The 22,428-nt window shown below is 37.9% G+C and overlaps 1 protein-coding gene across 13 annotated transcripts in view; it reads left to right on the forward strand.

The window, feature by feature from the left end:
* LDB3 (LIM domain binding 3) overlaps positions 1 to 22,428 on the forward strand; it is a 114,760-nt gene that overhangs the window by 60,393 nt on the left and 31,939 nt on the right. For 8 of the 13 annotated variants that reach the window (XM_072931438.1, XM_072931439.1, XM_072931437.1 and 5 more), the window contains 2 exons: positions 9,983 to 10,152; positions 11,102 to 11,138. In XM_072931438.1, coding sequence (XP_072787539.1) covers positions 9,983 to 10,152; positions 11,102 to 11,138 — 207 coding nt within the window. Of the gene's footprint in view, positions 1 to 1,055; positions 1,079 to 4,452; positions 4,657 to 9,982; positions 10,153 to 11,101; positions 11,139 to 14,547; positions 15,451 to 22,428 lie in introns of those variants that run through there. The other 5 variants (XM_030276728.4, XM_030276718.4, XM_030276723.4 and 2 more) reach the window with 3 other exon arrangements.

Here is a 22,428-nt window from a genome sequence, read left to right on the forward strand (position 1 = left end):
AAGAAAAGTTTATTAACTGACCGTGGACCTCTTCCTGTTTATTTTGCACAAAATAGGATCAATTAGTCTTCAACCAAGAGCAGAATGTGGGTATTCTAAGCTTCAGGGGAAAAAAAAGTTAAAATAAATATCACAGCCCATTACTGCTCTTTGTGCAACCACCACAAAGAGTTACTAGGAAGAGTACTGTAGTCCAGACTGAGCACACTCTGTTCTGCACTCCCAGTTTTATCCTGTATTATGGTGCTTTGGAATTACTGTGCAAGCACTGTCACTGGTTTGTGCAGAGATGCAGGAATGGAGTGTGAACATACATTTTTCTTCATACTGTATAGAAACAGTTGGAATAAAATATACTGATATGGATATCCCAAAAAACATATAGCAATTGTGACTTGTTTTGTTTCATGTGGAATAGACTAGGAATGACTATTCCTAAGTTAATTGGCTTACATGCCTCTTGGCCAAATGCAGGTGCAGTCAGATCTAGGCAAATGCTTTGCTATATACAAAGGCATTTTCTTTAGTTTTAGCTTTCAAACATTTACCGGTATATTCTTTGGATCTTCTCCAGCATGTAAAAGGCTTAAAAAACAGTCTTGTAAGACCAGCTCTGAGGGTGGCCTGAAAACAGACTTTATCCCTGAATATTCAGTATCTACGAGAAAAATATAGTCCCTACCACTCATTTGCTATTTTCAGATGAGAATATACTCTGAAAATCCTCCTTTTTTCCCTCTGCTCCCTCCTCTCTTCACTTTGGTAGTAGTACTTTTAAGGATGCACACCAGTAAGATCATGTTCAACAGTCAGCCAAAGTGCCATGGTACCCTACTAAGTCCGGGTGGATCAACTATAATCCCTGCATTTTTTCCTTTCTTAATCATGTTGGGGTTTTTAGGCATACATTTACTTTTTGTTCTTATTTGTAGATGGTCTAAGAAGAGCTGTAGTATTCTTTTGAAAATATCTTTTACCCTTTGCACTCTACAAACTATTGACTTTTTTCTGTGTGGTTGGTTTTGATGTTGTTTGTTCTCTTTCTCTTCTTCTAGGTCATAACCAACACCGCTGCCAAGTTAGTATCACCTCTGTGTAGTGCCAGATATTTGTGTAATGCTGTGTGTGTGAAGATGTGTTTCTGGGGTAGCATGATCCCCTGCATTCCTGCTGTGTCTGCTTGCAAGTGCAAGTATTTTTTTTTAAATGTCTGCTTGGTATGGCAGGTGCCTTGTGCTGCTCCTGCTGTCCAGCAGTGCTCCCACTTGGCATTTTTGGTGATGCTCTAGTGCTGTGAATGGAGCTGCCACCTGAGCCTGCCCAGTTTTTCTAAAAGCTTTCAGGTGGTTTTGCTTCTATGGGCAGGTTTAAGTCCTCCTAAATCTTTAAGTCACCTTTATGCCCTCAGAGTTTGGAGAGCATTATCTGAGCTTTTTTTGGTGTGTTATTAGTAAAGTAATTTTGGCTTTTTTTAATGTTAAATTAATTTCTAAAGTCTGCTAAAATTCAAATTTAAGTTGGGGTAAGATACTGATATAGGGAAAAAAATATCTATGAAGTAATTTACCTTGATAAATCTATTGCCCAAAAAGAAATAACTATTAACTTGAAAATGTGATTGATCTGCTTTATTTAGGAGACTTCACAGAGTTCTCAGTTTTGACCTTTAGTTTTCTAGGGGCAGAGGATTGTCTCTAAACTCTTCCTTTTTGCCTCTGACCTGAGTGTCGTCCATTAATTGATGGAGACTGGATTAAACTGAGTAGAAAATAAATAATTCTAATAGTTAAGTGTCAAATTTAAACTGACAGTGCAGAGTTAGAAGTAATAGAATACATAAAGTTGAAATAATATTTAGTGCATATAATTTACATGGATCTTGCATTCTCTGTTTATTTCAGTGAGGTGTGGGTGTGATGATGTAACCCCTTTGGAGTGAAAAACCCTAGTTTACATTAATAATTTTTCTGACAGGATTGTCTTAGAAAGCAGAAGTCACTTTATAGGGGTGTTTGTAATCTTACTTGCTTTGGGATTTATTTTTCCTGATCCTTTTGTAGCTTAGGAGAAAGATTGTATTCATTTTGCAGAGGTGCTCTCTCTGCAGCCCTTCCTCTGCCACTTTGTCCTAGAGCCCAGCACTCCTTACAAGCACTAACATCCTCTGTTTGCTTCCAGAGTTAGAAAAAGAACTCAGCAGTTGGCAATCTGTACTTTTTTTCTGTTATTTTTATCATAATCTTATTAACTTCAGTGGAAGTTTTGCCTTGATGTATGTAATGTGACTAAAACCTCTTGAAAAACATCACTAAAATTGTTTAAAGACCACAAGTGAAAGCCCAAATGACTCCTTCTGCTACCATGAGGGAAGTTTAGGCTGTTCTGACATTAGTAGCCTTGATTTCTGTAACTGACTGTGGAAGCTAATTGCTTAGAACATTATTCTTTAAAGGTGTCATATTTAACCTCTGTCCTTTCCTTCACACAATCTTCTCAGATCTTGGGTTTAGAATCTCTTTAGTACTTCCAACAGTGTGGAAGAAAGAGAACACTAAATTCAAGATCTTGAGGACCTGTGTGTTTTTAATTATCATGTGATTATTTAGGGTATTACACAGAAAAGAGATATTGTTGAAGTCAGGCATGTGCATGCTCAGTACAGAACCCTGCACGTCTCTACACATCACCCTTCCAGAGATGATGTCACTGTAATTATAGAATTGTCAGAGTTGATGAATAGTTAAGGGAGATGTGTTTTAAATGTGAAAATGTCTTGATAAAAAGATAATTTTCACTTTTTTTGACTGCATAATGCTGCTTCCCAATTCCCTCCCTTAAAATATTGGCATGTGCAAGTGAAGGCTGTGGCTGTAATGCAGCATGTGCACCTGTGTGTCTCTGGTCCTCACACATGTGGTGGTTGATGTTCTATCAAGGATTTGCAATGATGTGTGACTGTCTCTCTCTCTGTCCATCCTCAGTCAGGGCATCCCATCAAACAAAAGCTGAAAACAGAGCACAATCTCATGGCTGGCTTCAGAGGTGGCACAGCACCTGTGATAGTCTCCAGATAATTAAGTCAGATGGCTACCAGCCTTATTTGATTTTACCTTTTTCATCATGCTAGGTTGAGGGTTCAGTTTTAACTCTCACCATCTGGGGCTACCCATGGTAAACAGGTACACTGTTGTGTGTGTAAAGAGAAAAACAGTATTAGCCAATAAATTTAGAATCTAATGTCTTAAGCTGAAAAGGAAAATTATTCCAATCAAATAGAATTAAATTCTTCAGCAGTTCTCATGCTGGGGGAAAAATATCTATGTCCAGCTTTTGGGTTCAGTTCTGAATGAAAAATTTGTGAAATATCTGTTATTTCACAAAGGATGGAATTCCCAATTTTGTCCAGTTTAGTGAGTGTATGGCATCCCTCCTGCTGGCAGGACAGTAACAGCAGACTAGAGATTCACTTGATCTCCCATAGGTTGAAGAGCAGCCACTATAGTGGCTGGCATTGGTCGTTGGAGCTCTGGTTAGTGCTCAGTCCTAGCTCTAGGACTAGAACTATGCACAACTCAGCCCTACAAAAATAGCAGCTGTTCTCTGGCTGCAGTCTGACACCAAACTGACTCATTCTGCTGTCACGGAAGCTTCAGTTAGCTTGCTTTAGGGGCTCAGTCTGTCAAATATAAAATGTTTCCTTGTAAATGGAGTCACTTGGAAACTAAGGCAGCAACTCTTCCAACTGCACTTGTCCTGTTGGTTGCAATGTTGCATATTTTGATCTGGGACTGAACATTTATTATGCCATAGCAGCACTTCAGGCTGGCTGTACAGAGATTTTGAGAAGATTTAGTCTTTATGAGGAAAGCCTTGAAGATTAAAAGGTGCAAGTACTAAATTTCACTGTGATTAATAACACAGACAGAAAGTACTTAAACCTTCTAAATAATAGAGAACCTGATACCTGTTTGCTTCACTGTACTTTCTAGACCTTTGTAACACCCTTCTGAAAACACAAATGGATGAAAAAAGAAGTGGGTATTCTCTGCACTGTGCATGTACATCCCATGGATATGCATATATACATATGCATGTTTGTATACATTTAGATATATATATGCATATAACAACAGAATTTTAGTATATGTAAGTATCACACAAATACTTACAGATTTTTTTGGGATATTTTAATACAGTGACAGCTATTTCACCTTTTTTTCCTTTTTATACATCGTAAGCCAACTCAAAAATGACATCCATTAGCACAGCCACCTTTTTGCCATGACTTGGAACTTTCATTGTCTGTGTTTCTCTGATGAGAAGCTTTGGTGGTGAGATGCCATGAACAGACGTGCACACTCCTCTCTTGGTGGTGCTTCCCTCACTTAACTTCACGCCTCTCTCCTTTCTTCCCCTCCCTTCTCTGTGGAACCTCACTCTTGCATAACCCAGCACGGACTTCACGGAGCGTTTCAACCCCAATGTCCTGAAGGACTCTGCCCTGTCTACCCACAAACCCATTGAGGTGAAGGGCCTTGGCGGCAAGGCTACCATAATTCACGCGCAGTATAACACCCCGATCAGCATGTATTCCCAGGATGCTATCATGGATGCAATTGCAGGCCAGGCACAAGCCCAGGGTGGAGAATTTGCTGGGTAAGGTTATTTCCTTCTGTGGGATGCTCTTTCTCTGCATGGTACTTATAACATCCCTACCTGCATGACACATTTGCTCTTCCTGGACTCTTCCTTTTTTCTGGGGTATATTACACATGTGAAAAATGTGTATCAATCCTAGACAGTGTCCAAAAACACTTCTATGTTTTGAAGTTAAAAGGATGGATCACTAGAAAATCATAGCATGCTTTGTTGTTGGAAGGAACCTTAAAGATAATCTAGTTCCAACCCCCCTATCATGGTAAGGAGTACCTTATCTTACCCTACTTTTTTGTATTCCTCCTAGAACTGGTAAATATCCAAAAAATACATGTCATTGTGTGTGTGTATATGATATTGGATGGCTTTTCATTCCTGACAACCATGATTTATAATAGTCACTATTATATGCATAGCTCAGAAAGGACAGAAAAGAGGGGTGGAATTTTTATTGAGACGTGAAGAATGCAAAACATTTATTTAGCACTGACTGCTGTTTTGTTCTTCAGAATAGGATATTTTGCTGTATTTTCCCTATCCCCAGTTTACATGCAGTATATGTGTTTTACATAGATCCTTTGGACTATGGCAAAATCCCCTGATCTTGAATAACTCTGCTTTTCCAATGCACATTTCTGGTAATCTTACCTGATTAACTTATCCAGAGTTGTAATAACTTTCCTGAAATAACATACGCAATAAATGTAGCCAGGTTTCTCTCTTACTGGGTGCGCTTCTGCCCAAAATAGAAATTGCCTTCCTTTGGTATGACACCAAAATACAGGTATAGCAACATACTTTAATGTATTTTCTTTTCCATATGTTAGCTGCAGGCTTATTCAGAATGAGGCTGGTTTATATATTTGGTTGTGCTCCCTTTTGCTGGCCATTTTTCTCTCTTTTTTATAATTGTTTTTCTTTTCTGCTAAATTTTTGCACCAATATTGTTGTTCATCACAGCTCTCCCTCATGATGGATCACAAGCAATACCTTTAGCTGGCTTTGGCCATGACTGAGTGAATCTCCATAGGTGTTGAGCAGACTCGTTTTTCCAGTTAGTGAAGTACAAAGAAGTTCATTTGTGTTCTCTGTAAGGGTTCACATCCTTCATAGGTGTGGATTATAGGAGACATTTATATACATTGGCACTTTCTATTAAATGCTGTAGCATTATATAATGCAACTAGTAATGTTTTAAAAAAATATCTATTTAAATGATCAGATTATTATAAAGTTAATGCTGCATATGTGGATCCTTTTCATTTTTTAAGTTTCCTTTTGTTCCCTCTTTGATATTCTGAACTTTAATTTCAGTGGAAACCAAAGTGTTCTTTAGTTGGCTTAATCTATCAAATCTGAGTTAAGATTATGCTTAATGCAGAAGTAAGTATTTTTGTGAGATGTTTTTAATATTAAAGCAGACCAAATTGTGTGCTGATTCATTTTGTCTCAGTTATCAGCCTATACTTTGGTCTTGCTGTTAATTAATAATCTTAGTCTCCTTTTCATTTGTCCACAAACATCTGTAGGGTGGTAAGCACACTCAGCCTGTACATCTGAAGGGCAGACAGCAGTTGCAGGTTACTTATTTTATCAATGAGGAAGGACAGACAGGCTTAAGATATGAATTCATTTTCTAGTTTGACCATTTGAAATCAGTGATGTTGTAACTTCATGACATCAGAGTCAGGCTCTTGTCACTTAAGAATAAGCCATACTTACAGGATCACCATGGAAAACATAAAGGGAAGGACACAATTATTCATACTCAGACTCCATGCTGAAACTTAAAGGTAGAAAATTTTGAATGCCCTGACTTTATATATTTTTCTACTCTTTGTTTTTCTGGTTTAATTGATACTGCTAAACCAAGAACCAGGACTTAGGTGGCTGCAGTAAAACAATGAGGACAGTGCATTTTGAATAGATTTCTGTCAAACTACTTCTAAATTCCATTATGCAGTTTTAGCCAAATTCACCAGTTGTATAAAGACATAAATCCAGCACCTTTATTTGGAATAAGATCTGACAGCTGAAGTAGAAGAATCAATAACGTGATTGTACAAACTGAGGTCTTGTGTATCCTCTACAATAAGTCAACTTGGCTGGCTATTTAGCAGTCTACATGAACTTCTGTTTGTTGGGTTGTGGAGATTTTACCTCTTAGAGCTTTTTTTAAAAAAGCTGGAATCCATCGAATACCTGATGCCACAATATTTTATTGTATGTCTACTTCAGGGGTAGAACACTGCAGTGTTCCTAAGTTTTTACTTAATAATTAGTGAAATTAAATCTGCATAATGACTCCAGGGAGTGATTCACATAGTAAGCCACAGTTTATGATGAACTCCAAAAAATAAAATTCCATTGCTACTTATTCAGGTTTGACTGTCTTTAAAGCTCATTTTAATGGTAAAAATGTGTGACTTAAATGATGATAAGAAAAAGGAAACTAATTTTTATTGACTCCTACTAGAATACCTTAGGCTCTAGATTAAAAACCTGCACAGCTCTAACCCATTTGGGAAGAGGGGTTTTTTACAGTAGCATCAATGTAAAGTAATATGCTTAAAGATGCATGATATTTCTGCACATCCACACCCAGATGGAAAGAAATTAAATTACAAAGAGGTATAACAGAGGTATTAACATGGTTATGTGCATCTTTAGGCTGTCTGTAAGAATCAACTGTCCCATTTAGGTTTATGAAATGCTCATAATAAGCGATGCGCTCTATTTTACACTTCCATGCTGAGTGGCTCATATGTCCTAGTTATTCATCCACAATATAATTATGTTTTTTAAAAAAAGAAAAAGGCCTGCTGAATTAAAGACAAAGTTGGAAATACTCCAATGTATTGTATTAATTTAGTTCAATTTATATGAGCATGTTTCACTATGCTGGGGAGGTTAATTCACTAAGCTCCATTTCCTGCCTTAGTCATCTACCATAAGGATATTAATATGGCATTAATGCCACACATTGCTACTGTGAAATTTGTGGTCCAACCTCCAGCCCTAGTTTTTTAACAATGCTTGAGTTAATGGCATATCTGTACATAAACCTTTGAACTGCTTTTTTGTACATAGGTCATAATATAAGAAGGAAGCATTTGAGCTAGAGGATTTAAACAGAGGAATTTGAACTGTCTGTGGCTGGCACACCGCTGCTGCCACGGTGATCTGTGGTTGAAACCAGCAGCACTGTCTATCCAATGGTTTATTATCCACTCTAGAACAGTGTTCAGCTGGGAAATTTGCTGTCCCATACAGCAGGTTTTTAAGTTTCCACAAGATTAAAAAGTCAGTGTGGGGATATAAAATTAAGTGTTGGTCCACATCAGGCAGTCACTTCTGGTATTCATACAGGGCAGGTTCTGGATATGAAGCACCCTGAAGCACCTTGGGGACTTGAAAACAGGGTCACCTTTTGGAGAACATTGCCATGTCAGACCTTTCAGCATAGGCAAGTGTCAGAAGCAGCAGCAGCAAAGTCCCGAGGGTGTTGCTGTGACTTACTGTTGGTATTACAGAGAATCTCTTTGCCATGCAAAGACTATTCCTGCAGAAGGAAAAAGAAGGCAGAACTCACTGCTGTTCTTTCTTTCCTGCCTCAGAAAAACCCTTTTACTATGTGTGATGGACCAGAAGAGGAGGATTACTGTTCTCTCTCCCCTCTTCCACCTAAAGAAGGCTATGGCACCATTTTGTCCATTGCTGCACACAGGAGTAGCACTAATGGCAGAGCCTTCCCAAAATAAACAAGTCTGCATTCTGCCTTCTGTACCTGCTAGCATTTGGCTATTGTAAAGATTGTGGTCTAGGAAACATGAGCTAAAAAAGAAGCTCAAAAATGTTGCTTCCTCCTACAGGCCATCTTTCACACTGAGGAACTTTTTTACATAACTTGCATGCTTTGTGGCAGAGCTTAAGCTGAAGAGTCAAGTTTTTCTTTAAAAAACCAAAATCACACAAAACCAAAACTTAACTGGGGTTTGTACTTTGATGGCTCCTCAGGAAAGTGAGAAGTTTGCATATATGGGGGTTATAAATACATGCTATTATGTGTAAATCCATCTAAGCAGTGTATATTACCCAGTGCTGAAGAAGAGGAGTGTGTCAGCTGGGAAGTACTGATATTTAAAGCACTACCTGGTAACATTTGCATCCCACTCTGTGTAGAATGTCAGACATATTTCCTGGCTTTTCATAAGTCCTCTCAGGCTTTCAAATCACAGGCTAAACTTCTCTGAAGATTTTCTGTGCACAGTGGTATCTTAGCACTAACTTCAAGCCTGAACCAAGGAAGCAACTGTTATACCAAATGGCCCTTAGCTTTTAACAGAACTGTTTCTCAGTTTTCATGAAGTTGAGCTTGCTGCTTGCAAAGCTCTTTATGGAATAGCATTAAGCTGTTACAATAAATCACTTGCTTCAAAAATAGACCTTGTATTTAGAGCAGCCATGGAGCCAAGTTGCTCCAAGCACACATCATTCCCTCCGTGTATATTTCTGTTGCTCTCTTAATAGTAAATTTTAATTCTGCTGTGCAGAAGTTATTTTCACTGGGGAAAAAAAAAACCCAAAACTATTAAGTTACTAAGCCTATTTCTAGCTTGCATCATATATCAAAGTGAGGTTATCTCACTTGTGTTGCAGACCTGTGTAGCTTTGATTTTGGGTGTGCACAACTGGATATATCACTTTTCAAGATGATTAGGCATGTTTTAAGACTCTGAGATGCATTCTGTCATTAAAGATTTCAGATACTACTTATATATGCAAGTCTTGAGTGCAAGTCTAGACTTCCTGTGCTTCACATGTTTAGTAGACAATGAATCCAGACTATGGCACATGAAGTTTAATTCAGTTTGAAAAAGAATCGTCTTTAGAAAGATCTATAAAAGTCTACCTAATTATTTTTATACTGAAATATGGGTTTATTACTAATTGCAACCTTAAGCTACACTGGCCCAACACTGTAATTTAAAGAGAACATAAAGCAGTACCAACATGAAGTTGTATTTATAAGAAATAATATGTAACAAAAATGGTCAGAGAAATAAATGGTTTTGCCTGGCCTACTCTTCACATATTATTCTAACCACTGCATGCTTGTGTACCTGCCTTGGCTGAGGAATCATGAACAGGTATTTCCAAACAGATTTGAATGATAACAGGCCCTTTCAGAGACAGAATCAGCCATAGCATAAAATTGATCTACATATTTTTTTAAGAAGTGTTCGTTCAAAGCCATGTAGGGGATGGCTGGGTGAGAAACTGTGACCAGAGAGCTGCTTCCAACATTTCCCTTTCTGAATTGCAGTGCCCTCCCTATAAAGGATCCCCATGTAGACAGTGCCTCTCCAGTGTATCAGGCTGTGCTTAAAACTCAGAACAAGCCCGAGGATGACAGTGAGGACTGGAGCCGTCGCTCTGCCAACCTGCAGTCCAAGTCCTTTCGCATCCTTGCCCAGATGACTGGAACCGAGTACAGTAAGTTGAATAACAAAACACCCCTTCATCCTGATTTTAGATTCATGCCTTTCCTCACTGCCCTGGTATTGGCCACTGATACTCAGGGAAGACTCTTGTCCAGGCTCATGTAGTTGTCACAAGGGTGAAGATCCTGGGTGTAACTTGAGGGAGCTCAGAAATCAAAGTGAACAATCTCACCTTGTGCTTTATGAAGAAAATTCTTTTGCCAGGGGCCTCAGCATAAAAGTATAACAGATAGCACAGTAAACGAGCATTTGGGACCCCATAGTTATTCCTACTTGAAAATCAAGTCTCTGCAGTGCAATCTTTGGGTTTCCTGCAGCCTAGACTTACAGAGCTGTTCATGCTTTAGACAAAAATTATAAACATGTCATGTCTTCTGTAACAATCTTTTATAGAAGTGACTTCTGGAGGTCAAAAAAAAAATCATGAATCACCATTTGTATGGAATCTATGTCTCTATCAGCCCTGTTATCTAAAACTAGATCTGATATGAATATCACAGAGCTTTAACCTTGTTGCCTATGGAAATGTTTTTATGGCTACCTGGTACTAAGTTCACAGGTGGTTCCTGTTGTAGAGAGAAGGAAGGTCAGGGCCTTTTCCCAAATCAGGAGGAAATATTTAGCATTTCCTTCCCCCATTAATGTGCTGCTGCTCTTTCTCCTGCTTTGTACAAAACAGCAGGACCTCTCTGTAGAATCATTGCCTACAGCTGTGAAACATTGCTAAAAATGAATGGGAAAGTAGTTGTAATAGCTACCTACCTCCTAACATCCTCCTTCCCTAGGGAACTGCTATCTTCATGATGTTCTTACAAATCCCACTGCTGCAGAGTCAGTGTGAATGCACCTTTATATATGCTTTTGATAAGTTTTTAAAGAATTTAAACTACCAAAGAGCCAATCCCTTTCTGTTTTTTAACTGAAACATTTTTTTCCTGCAGTGCAAGATCCAGATGAAGAAGCCCTGAGGAGGTCAAGGTAGGCAAGTCCCTTTGAAAAATACAGCTTTCTCCTTCCAGATAACCCAATAATGTTTTAAAATGGCATTAATATGAACTTTCTTTATTATATTTTTGTCCTAAAATATTCTAACATATTTACTTAAAAATCACTAAAATTAAAATGCTACCATTGAGAGGCATTTGAATGAGAAGGATAATAAATCAGCATGTTTTTAGGAAAAAACAGCGTAAAATTACTGAAGTGTATGTTCAAATCTGAAAGCTCTCTGCTCATGCAACTTTCCTGTACTTTACCGGGTGTGTGAATGTGATGAGTTCCAAGCCCTGTGTAACTACTTGAGTATGTGGATGAAAATATGTAATGCTGTGATAGCACTGAAATCTGTGAGCAATTTATTTGGATGACCCTCTGATTGACATTTGATTCTCCATAAATGTTACAGTAAAGGAGTTGTTTCCATTCGTACCCATAGTCATTGGTTTATGTCTTGTTTGGAATAAATATGACCTAAATTTGTAGAATATGGAAGCACAGGACTGCTTTTGCTAATGGATAAATGTGTTTGTTTCATATGATGTATCAAAAACAACAAAAAAGAGGATATGTTCAGAGATATAATATGGATTTAAAGATTTATCATCATTCTGCATAGCCAGGAAATAGATATATTAAATATTATTATGTTAAGCTTAAAAACTGCTATATAAATCAGTAGCATTCTGCATGCAATCCTTAGTTTCTGTTTGCATACCTTGGATCCCTGTTCCACTTTAGCTGCTCTAAGCCACCAGCTGGGTTTGTGATGCGTTTGGTATTCAATCTGCCCTTTCTTTTTCTATTTTATATTTTACTGCCCTGTGGGTTCTTTAAAGATTCTGAGCTTTTGATCACAGTGCAGGTTACAAATGTTGAATCAGTGAGAAAGAGATCTGCTCTCTTCCCTGTGCAAATACAAGAATGCTTTCAGTTGGTGTTTGCTCTAAGCCCTCCAGTGCAGTTCACCCAAGTTCATGGCTGTGTGCCTGAACATCAGGCTTGACATTATAGCCCTCAGGGATTTATTTCTTCCCTCAAATATGCAAGCCCCATTCTCATTACATGTATTGTGCATTATCTGTTTTGATGTAATAGCACACATCCAAATCCTTATTATGATGGGATTTAAAGCATTGTACTGAATTTAACAGTGCCCCATTCATATCCGAGAGTAATATGTGGTTTTAAAGAAATAATCTCTCTAGGTGTAATCTGTGACTTTGGAAAATACTACGTAGTGGAAACTTTACATGATATATGTTGACAATAATTACCTGATAACACATCAACACATGTAAATTGCACATTCTATCCAGTGTAATTCCAAGTACATGACTACATCCACTATGCTTTGCACATATTTTTCAGTCTTTAGGTATCGTTGTATTATTCTTTTCTTGCCCAAGGATGCGTCTGGTTATGTTTAGGCACAGCTGAACAGGTTTAAGGTGTGCATTGATAGTAGAGACATAAGGGAGCATGTAGGTAGTTACACAGGTACAGTGCAACTGGTGTAAGCTCTGGTGCAAGGAATGAAATGGGGTCTCCTTCCTACCCCACTGACAGTGCTGGCACCATCTGGGTGCTTGATACCCACCTCAAACATTGGACACACTCCACTGGGGATTTGGCAGCAGAGCCCTGGCTGTGCAGGCATCCATCATTGTGGCCTCAGGCAGGCTGTGAGCAATCTCTCTGGTGCTTTCTCTTGTCTCTTTGTGTCAGCTCCTCAGTGTAGCCAGCAGGAATTGCATGGAATGGTGATCAGGTTTCTTCTAAACACTTAGGAGTGGAGGGAAGAAAGATGCAGCTTATTTTTGGCAGAACTGTTTTACATAAAAATAGTTACTTTTAGATTGCTGCTTGCAACTTCATGACATATGTTCAAAAAAAACCCATAAACTTGGGAATTTTTGGGTGGCAGAACATTCCTGTCAGTTAATATTAATGAATGTGTTGCATGACTGTCCTTTGCTCATGCTGCTGCTATTTTGAAGGCACACATAAAGTACAGCCTGCTATGAAAACTTTTCATTGCTGCTGTGATGATTCTTATGGAATATTTTCTGGGGAGATGGGATCCATTTCAAGCCAAACAGATGTTTCTGAATACCTTTTCCTTGAATGGAGGGGTGATATCTTCAAAGCAGTAAGGGAGTTCTTGTCAGACCCACTGGAGCTAGTATATTCTGTTGTAGCTGGAAAAAAAATGCCATTGGAAAGTTTCAGCTAGAAATACTTTATATCTCTTAATTACCTAAAAGCACATGAAATCGTTTGAGAAGTCATACATCAGGACTCCTTTAGGACTGTTACTTGCATGGCACTGTGTTATTAAGCACAAAAGCTTTAGAAATATCAGTGAATTTGTTGGCATTTACTCTGTTTATTGTTTTGTGCTTTCCTCAGCCTGAGAAGTAAAACCAGCCCAGTCTGCTCCTTTCTGTTTGGCTGGTTTCACTCTCAAGTTCCACTGCATTAACACAATTAATTGTCTTGTGTTTTGAGTGTAAATAATGTGGAAAAAATGACCTTGTTTGCAATGGCTGCAAAAAGTTTTGCAAATAACAAGAACATTTTCTTTTTCATTCTGTTTGATATACTTCTCCTTGACTGTGCTATCATCTCACATCTTCCTTCTTCCCCTTTTTATGTACAAAAGCTGAATTTAAAATAGAGCATCTAGAAAAGATTAAATCTTGAGAGGTGCTGAGCATGGCTCGAGCACTCCAGTCCACAGTCACGGGTGGCAGGAGGTGGCCAATACTTCACAGGATTCTGCTTTGAAAATCCCTTGTTGTTCTGCTTTGTGACACAAATGACCAGAAATATCTATGCAAAATGTCAACACTAATACTCACTAATTCTGAGGAAGCTATAGAAAAGTACTGCTGAAACCTGGGGTTGGTGGTCCTTGCAGGAAGGACAGCAGGTTATATATGGGCTGACCTAAGTGTTAGAGAATGGAAAATAATTTGCATTCATTTTGCACTTGTATGAGTTAACTTTCACTGATTCCTCAGTTGTGTGAGAGGGAGGGAGAAGCCAAGAGAAACTGCTGGGAGGAAAACAATGGGATTACACTGCATTTCTAGCAAAAGCAGCCCTGTAATATCAAGCACAAGTCAAAGAATAAGAAGTTATATCAAGTTACTTCTCAGAAATAAACCATTGCAAAACCTTTCACACATGGTCCAAAAGCATCACCCAGCCTTCACTATGCTGATTGGAAAGCTGAGGAAAAAATCCAAATAAATTGCCACTGCCCTAGTTGTAAGGCAGGGGAGTGGTAGCCATGGTCCCTAACCCCTTTCTTTCTCCCTCCTTTCTTTCTTCTGTGTATGTGTGTCTCTCTCTGTCTCTGTCTCTCTCTTTCCTCATGCCACAGGGAGAGGTTTGAAACGGAACGTAACAGCCCACGCTTTGCCAAATTGCGCAACTGGCATCACGGCCTGTCCGCGCAGCTCCTTAATGTTAAAAGCTAAACGCCCCCAGTCAGGGGGCAAACACAGAGAGTCCCAGTAACACATTAACTGCTGGCCTGACTTAGAGCCTGAGCCTGCCACTCCTGCAAAGATGTACTGCTAGGCACTAAGTTTCTGCTGTTAGCCTGTTAGCCATTCACTGTCACCAAAGGTGAAATCATGATACAACCCAGGACATGTTCTTCATGATAAAGTAGTTTAGCTTTTTTTTCCTTTATTATCTCAAACTTCAGTATACAGCAAAATGTCACTATTGTAGTCTCTTGACTTTAATTCTGGAAGAAAATAGGAGGGAAGTTATTGACAGAATTTCTTTAGGAGGAAAAAGAATGCGATTTTGACAGAGTTTTACTGATGTAAAGATAATGAAGTAAGAGAAAGAAAGTTGAAAAGGAAAACTGATAGGCCTAGACTTTGCTAAATGTATAACACACTTAGTTTGCATAGTTGAATGATGCTGTTTGAAATAAAATATTAGCAATGTGAAGTTATATTTCAATATATTTTACTGGCAAAAGTCATTTACTGAAACCATTGCTGTAAGTTTTGTGTTGGAAACATTATTTATCATTATGTGAAAGAGATAGCTGAGGTTGCTCAGGATCTGCAAGGAAATGACATTTTGGTAGAGGTGATTAGGAGTGAGAAGAATATATCATACTGCTGGTGCACTGAAGCTTTTAAAAGCATCTTGTAAGTTTTAAGGAATATGTTACCCATTCTGTATTGCTTTTGCTTTGACTTACATTTTTTCTGTATATAGCAGCATGGTTTATCTGAAATAAAAGGTTTTAAAACTAAAATAACTATGTGCCTATTTTACACAGTACTTTATTCTGTTTTAAAACAATAACTGCTTCAAGTGATTATTGAAAGAAGGAGAACTTTTCTTTCCCAAATATAAAATTTGGTCAAAAAGCTTTCGATTATTAGCTGTAATTATTATTGACCTGTAAGTTGTCTGAATTGGAATAAACCTGACTAAGCAGTTCAGTTAGGTACCTTTATCTGGTAGCAATAATTCCAATCAAAGGGATTAGTGCATGAGATCAGATTGAAAGTATTACACTTTTTGATGCTTCCAAAATTGTCTCAGCAGCTTGTACAAGAACCAAGTTCATTCAAACACCCATTTTTTTTCTGTGTTATAGAAATAAGGAAAAGTTCATGGAGAAGTTTGCATGAATCAACCAAATACTGAAGTGCTTAAAAGATTATCATACATATATAAAAAACCTAATTCTTCAGTATTACTTAAGAGTACCTAAGCACTAATTCCTTTTAAAATGCATTTCACTTTTCTTAGCTCTATATGAGGACATGCTACTTAATTCACAACATGCATTTATATTTTCCCTATGGGAGCACAAACACATTCTGATCATGCCATCTTATTAGTACATGTGGTAAATCAGCATCACTGCATGAAACAAGAGCAACATTTTAACTTTTCCTGATTGTTGCCAGGAGCAACCTTTGGTGAACCAAAGCAGTGGTGAATTTTACTTACGTATGGGAAATTTTGATAGAATTAAAAATATCAATAGGCAATTAAGATTTTTATTTTTCATAAACATAAAATGTACCTAAGTAAAATAATCTTCCAGTTCTAATTTTCAACCAAATTAGATGTTTTTATGAATTAGTGGTAATGCAGTCTCTTCGTGGTAATAACAATTGTGCACCCTTCATGTTTTATGAATATAATACATATACTACTAATTTCCAAGAGTTCTAGTGCATGTGTTAGAATGAAAATATCTAGATTATGTCTCCATGTTTACATTTAATGTTATTTTGAAAGGTATTTTCTAATAATATCAGATATTAAATTAATATTCATGTAATTAAGGAATCCCTTCCCCTTAGCTCTGCTTCACTAGTTTTAATGTTATAAATTCAGTGCATATAAACCATATAATCATGTAAGGCAATAGTTTTAATCCTTTTTTCTGTAGGATACAAAATGGAATCTAACATTCTCCAAACTTGTAGAATGTCAATTCTTTATTCAGTTGCAGGGGGAAAAAAAAGCAATAGGAAAAAATCTTGACTATCTGTTAGCTTTCAGAACTGCTGCAGTATTAAAGACCTTTTGTGAAGGTGCCTTCATTAATCCTTACAACAAGATTTTTACTACAGTATATTTCAACTGCTTAGTCCAATTCCTTTTAAAAAAATCTCACAAGTGATGGACTTTTTGTGTTACAACTGTCAATCAAGTATTTATGTCACTTCTTTTTTATATTTAGACTAGTAATTCCTAAACTCTTAGTCCTCAAAAATCTTCCTTTATGTTGTCATGGTGATCTTCAAGTCCAGAAAGTGAACGTTATGGATTTTTTTTTTTTTTTTTTTGGTATAGTTCTGAAGAGGCCTTGTTTTTGCTTCCTGAGGAGGAGGCAGAGTTTGTCTGTAAGGCAGAGCAATTGGCCTGGATTTTTCACTCTACTGCATATCAGTGTTAGTGACAGGAACAAACCTGGGCCTGGTAAAAGAGCATTAAAGCTTTGAAAAAAACAGTAGCTTTGTTCTAGTGAAAGGGCAAGCCTAGCCTATTATATTTTAGTATGTTCAGGCTCATCTCCCTCTATGTGGCTTCTCAGTGACCAACCCCATCTTGCAATGTTTCCTTCTCCAGACTTGGAGAAATCTGCTGTTTCATACAGGAAAATCAATCACAATTAATGACAGCAAGGCTTAAAATGGATTCCTGATTGAAGACTTGATGAGTCATGTAGTTCTTTAAACCAGCGCTGATGATAGGCAGGTGTATCTGTCCCATGCTGAATATATTTTGACCTGTGACTGCTCTGCTGAGCAGAGGACAATTGCTGGTGACAATACTGTCTTCTAAATAACCTCCATGCCAAAAATAAAGTAAAACACAGGATGTGGGTAGTCATATGCACCCCCTGCCCTTCCCAATATTGCCAGTAAAGCATAGTTTTATAAGCATTTAATGAAGACACAGCAAAGCTGATGCCAGTAGGAAATCAAAACCAAAAGGCCTTCCAGGTAAATCTGCTTGTCTGGTTATGGCACAGGGACATGCTCCTTTTCTGTCGTGGTACAAGGCTGTTTGATCTAAACTAACCTGTTTCCTGAGTCCTGCTGCCCTCCTTCTGCTCAAGCAGCCCCCCTGACCTCCTGCAGTGCTCAGTTTGCAGCAGAGGCGCTGACTGCATGCAGTGTGTGCTGATGGGACATGGCTGCAGCGTGGCTTCAGGAGAGTGGGTGTGACAGCTTGACCTCTGATCCTTTCATGCATGACAAAATGACAAAAGGAGGAAGGTTCTGTGGCTCCTTCCCTTGCCTCCCTCTCCTCATGCCTGCCTGCACATGAAGGACATTATGTTTTTGCTAAGTAATACAGAGTTCATTGCAGTTTCCCTCTCATTAGGCACAACTGGGTGGAGTATATCTAGAGCAAGGAACAAGTATTTCTGGGAGTACTTTATCACTTTTGAAAGATCCAACTCTTGCACATCACAGAGTTTTCTGAAGCCTTCCTCAGGGGCAGAAGAAGTGACACCAGTTTTTCACTTGTGCACTCCGATTCCCACAGGAGCTAAGTTGATGTTGTAGCTTCTTTAGCTGTGTCTACCACGAGCTTCAGTGACTGGGATTACCATTATATGTATCAGAAACTTAAATGGATCCTTACACAAATTTGAGTTTGCAAAGTTAAAAAGCCAGAATTTTGGTATGGTGCGTGGATAATTACTTTCTTTAATCAATTTGCCTTTAGTTGACATCTTTCTTCAGGATACATGAAAATTAATTGACTAAAATTTGCTCTCAAGCACAATAACATCCTTGTTCTATGGCTGTTAATCAAAGCCATCTGACACCACTAAGACAAGCTAAGGCATCTTGATTTCCTTCCTGGGCTGGCCAGAATTTCCAATGATTAGCATTTCTGATCTGCCCAATTGCCAAAAATCTCATATCTGCTGCTCAAATTACCTGAATTGCTACTTTTGAAAGGCATGGCCTATCTTTCCACAACAGCTTGTGAAATAAAGCAGACTTCTCTAGGTAGATTTCCCACTTAAGGAACATAATAAAAATAATAAGCACATCAATTTAATATCGTCTAATCCCTGCTTACCTTTTAACACTTGAAGAGTGACAGAAGTGTAGGAACAGTGAAATTACTCAATTGTCTCCATGGAATCCTGAGTCTAATCAGAAAAGAAAACTGATAAAATATAAAGTCTTTCTTCCCCTAAATACTCCTGAAAGTTCTATGGGAAAAGAAAATTAATTGGGCATTGTAAATCCCTTGTTTCCAAGTGAGTTCCCTGTAGAATAAATTGGTCAATGACAGTGTAAGGTACAGTGTATCGACCTGAATGTACCCACTTAAAATTGGAAGAGTGACATCTCCAAATGCAATTAGAAAATACCATGAAACTTTTCTCAAAACAGTTCATATAGAAAGTAATGCATAAGCTAACAGAGCCTGTTAAAGCTGAAATGAAACTTTAGTTGTGGGTGTACTGACTTGTATGTAGCATCTTATCTTTACCACCTCAGTCTCCTGCATGTTCCTGTCCACAATGTAACTTTTGCACAATCAGAAATGAGCATTAACTTTCATTTCTACTGTGCAGCCTTTAAAATTTTAATGTGCATCCTTCAGCTGATGCAGGTGGCTAATCACGACACCAGTGCTGCCTTTGTCTCTGACTGCTCAGTCCAAAAAGGGAAAAGCAGTTCTAACATGCAGCAGGTTTTCCGACAAGCATTGTAGCTCAGAGGCACTCAGCTGGGGTCTGTGGATCATCAGCCTGGCTCACAACTTTGCTTAGGGTGAGCTGGAGCACAGCACTGGCACTGCTTCCTTTTATTCTGCTTCTAAATTGCATTAATGTCAGCAAAATTACCCTAAATACTAATAACTTCCTAATAGTTCATTTCCATGTAAGCATTTTTGTTGTAGCTGACCCAGAATGTTATATGATTACAGATGAGAGAGAAGGAAGGTAAGAAAATCCTTGAGAGAGCTTATGAAATACAATTTAATACATATTCTGAAAAAAATGACAACAGTTCTAATTCATACCACTTAGTTATTTGATTCAGAAATTGAACAACACAGACACATTGCTGGGTTTCAGGGAGAGCTTCAAACTTAGCTTAATGCCATGTAGAGGAAAAATGAATTTTCTTATCATCAATGTGCACAATTAAAAAGTAGGTCTGAAAAACAACCCCCTGAAAGTCAAACCTCTGAGTTCTTGTTCTTTCTTTAGCTTCACTGGAGAAAAGTGAAGTCACAAAGAGAAAGAACATTTCAGTGAGAGGGGAATTGTTTCCTGGCGTACAAACCCCAAACTTGTTGTGCATTGGTTTTTTTCTGTAGTGGTCAGGAACACAGACTGAGAGTTTGGATCCTGTGCTCAGGTGCCTGGTGGCAGCCCCATCTTTCTATGGGGCTATGGAAAGCTACAGGGAAGCATTCCATCAAATCGAATTGCACACTTAAGGCTAAGATAGGAAATAGTTATCTGAATTAAATCCCAGCTCCAATTGCTAAACATGCTCAGAATTTGGCAGTCTTTGTTCTTACTAAAGTGGTGGATTTTTACCAATAAGATAAAATTTAAAATTGGAGTTCATATGCTAAATATCACAATGTAAACCTTGGGCAAGAGTTACCTTACCTTTCCCCAACACTAATGCTGCTGTATGTCCAGCTGCATTTATTCTGTGACTGTTAAGTTTAACAGCAAACCTGTAGATGCCATTAAAATGCATTCACAGGAGGGATTGGCTTGGATTTTAGTGAGCTGCTTCTCTTGAGTTCCACACTATGTGTTGAGAATCAGCTGCTGATTGTTTTCCACTGAATATATAATAATGTTTTTCCTATTCTGTGGCACTGTCTGCACAAAGCAGGGTTTCCCGGTGAGAAAAGTATTTCCCTGTTTTGGAAAGCAAACATAGTAGGATATATTGCAGTTGTTTTGGCGTGGGCTGCTCACATTCTTAACTACAGTGGCTGAAAAAGAGAGACTAGCTCTTCTACCCCTCTTTGTGATCCAAAGCTGAAGTGTTAATTAAACCAGCATGATAGTCATCTTCTGTCCTCTCCAGTTAACTGCCTGTCATTTCTTTGTTTGTCTTCTGGTGTCTTTGTTAAAAGAACAGAAATACAGCATGGGAGAACAAAAAAGGCAAGCAACCTCAATAGTCATCTTACCATGGAAAAATTCTCAGCTGCAAATACAGAAAGGTAGAAATAGCCTGACTGGATCAGAGCAGCAGCTAATCTAGCTTAGTGTCCAGTTTCCAACAGTGTCAGTGTCTCATGCCTTCAAGACAAAAAATGTTTGAAGGCAATTATAAAATAGCTTTCACACAACTTTACTCCCTATAACAATTTATTTAAAATTACTTTGTTAGTTTTACTTAATAAAAGGAAATTTTTTTTTGGAGGCAAAACTACTTATATAAATATAAGTACATGCTAGGATGAAAGTTATAAGCCTGATTAGCCCTGCAAATCCACACTAGACTACTAAAAAGAAAAGAATTTTTAATTTAAATAAATATAGACTCTAATAATCTGTGTGTTTATTTCCCCTTTGAAAAAAGATTGTATATCTGTCAGACTCAGTAGAAGACTATATTGGGTTTTCAATTAAGTAAAATACTGATGAACTGAACATATATATTTATTTTAAAATCTATAATACCTCATTAAAGAGAGTGAACTGATATTTTAAATGCTCAGTTGGGGTTTGGGAGAGCTTATTTTGGTTCTTTACACTGCTGTGGACTTTCTTTTAGACCATGAACAAATCTATTACGTTTTAGTCTCTCATTTGTAAAATTAGAAAAATAGTCTTGCTCCATGACAGTATAGAGAAAAAAACTCAATTAGAATGTTCACTTTTTGCTTTAGTACTGAAAGAATAGTTGAAGGGCCATGTGGCCCCTCAGGACACATCATGGTTTTATGTCACCAGGTCTTCATTGCACATCATATGATTGTCTGCACATTTTAGGGGAACGGAGAAGAGCTTTTCAAGAGAGAGTCTAGATCTGTTACTATCTAAGAAGAAGGTAGATGGAAGGTGCACCACCTCCACATTTCAGCTTGCCTGCTACATGTACATGTGTGGGAATCTTTTGCATTTGCTTCCCAAAAATAAAGTATGGGGAAAAAAAAAAAAATGGGAAAGCATTCCAATGTCTTGTACATACAGTTCAGATTTAACATACTCATTTATTGAAAATTCTGAAGATTCTTCAGGCTATTTTTAGGGTCCAATAGCACACACAAGCTTAGCTTGCAAATTAATTTTGATTTCAGTTACTCAAACTATTGTAATTCTTGTTGGTGTGTGGGAGGGAAAGACTCTATCATTTCACTCTGCCTTAGCACCATATCATGTAGCATGTTTGATGAGAAGAAAATATTTCATCATTTCCACTGTAAAATATACTGTGGAATTGGGGAGATAGTATATTGCATAAATAGGTCTTGTTTGAAATACAGGTCCAACATTTAATGAAATCTGTGGGAGTTGCACTGTTCTCTCGGAACAGTCATTGACTGAGGCCCTTCTGTCAAAAGCCATTTCAGTGGGGACTAAAACAACTGCAGTCAGAAAAAAATCCCCCACAGTCATTTTAATTCTCTCCCAGATAACTCAAAACTATTCTCCACTACTGTCAGTTATTGCAGCAGCCTGTGTAGGCAGAGATGCAAACAGCTCATAGTATTCTGAGCCAAATTCTTTCATGTTGTGAAGGTATTGACTTTACTA

Source organism: Taeniopygia guttata, chromosome 6 (genome assembly GCF_048771995.1).
Source record: "Taeniopygia guttata chromosome 6, bTaeGut7.mat, whole genome shotgun sequence".
NCBI classification, from domain to species: Eukaryota; Metazoa; Chordata; class Aves; order Passeriformes; family Estrildidae; genus Taeniopygia; species Taeniopygia guttata.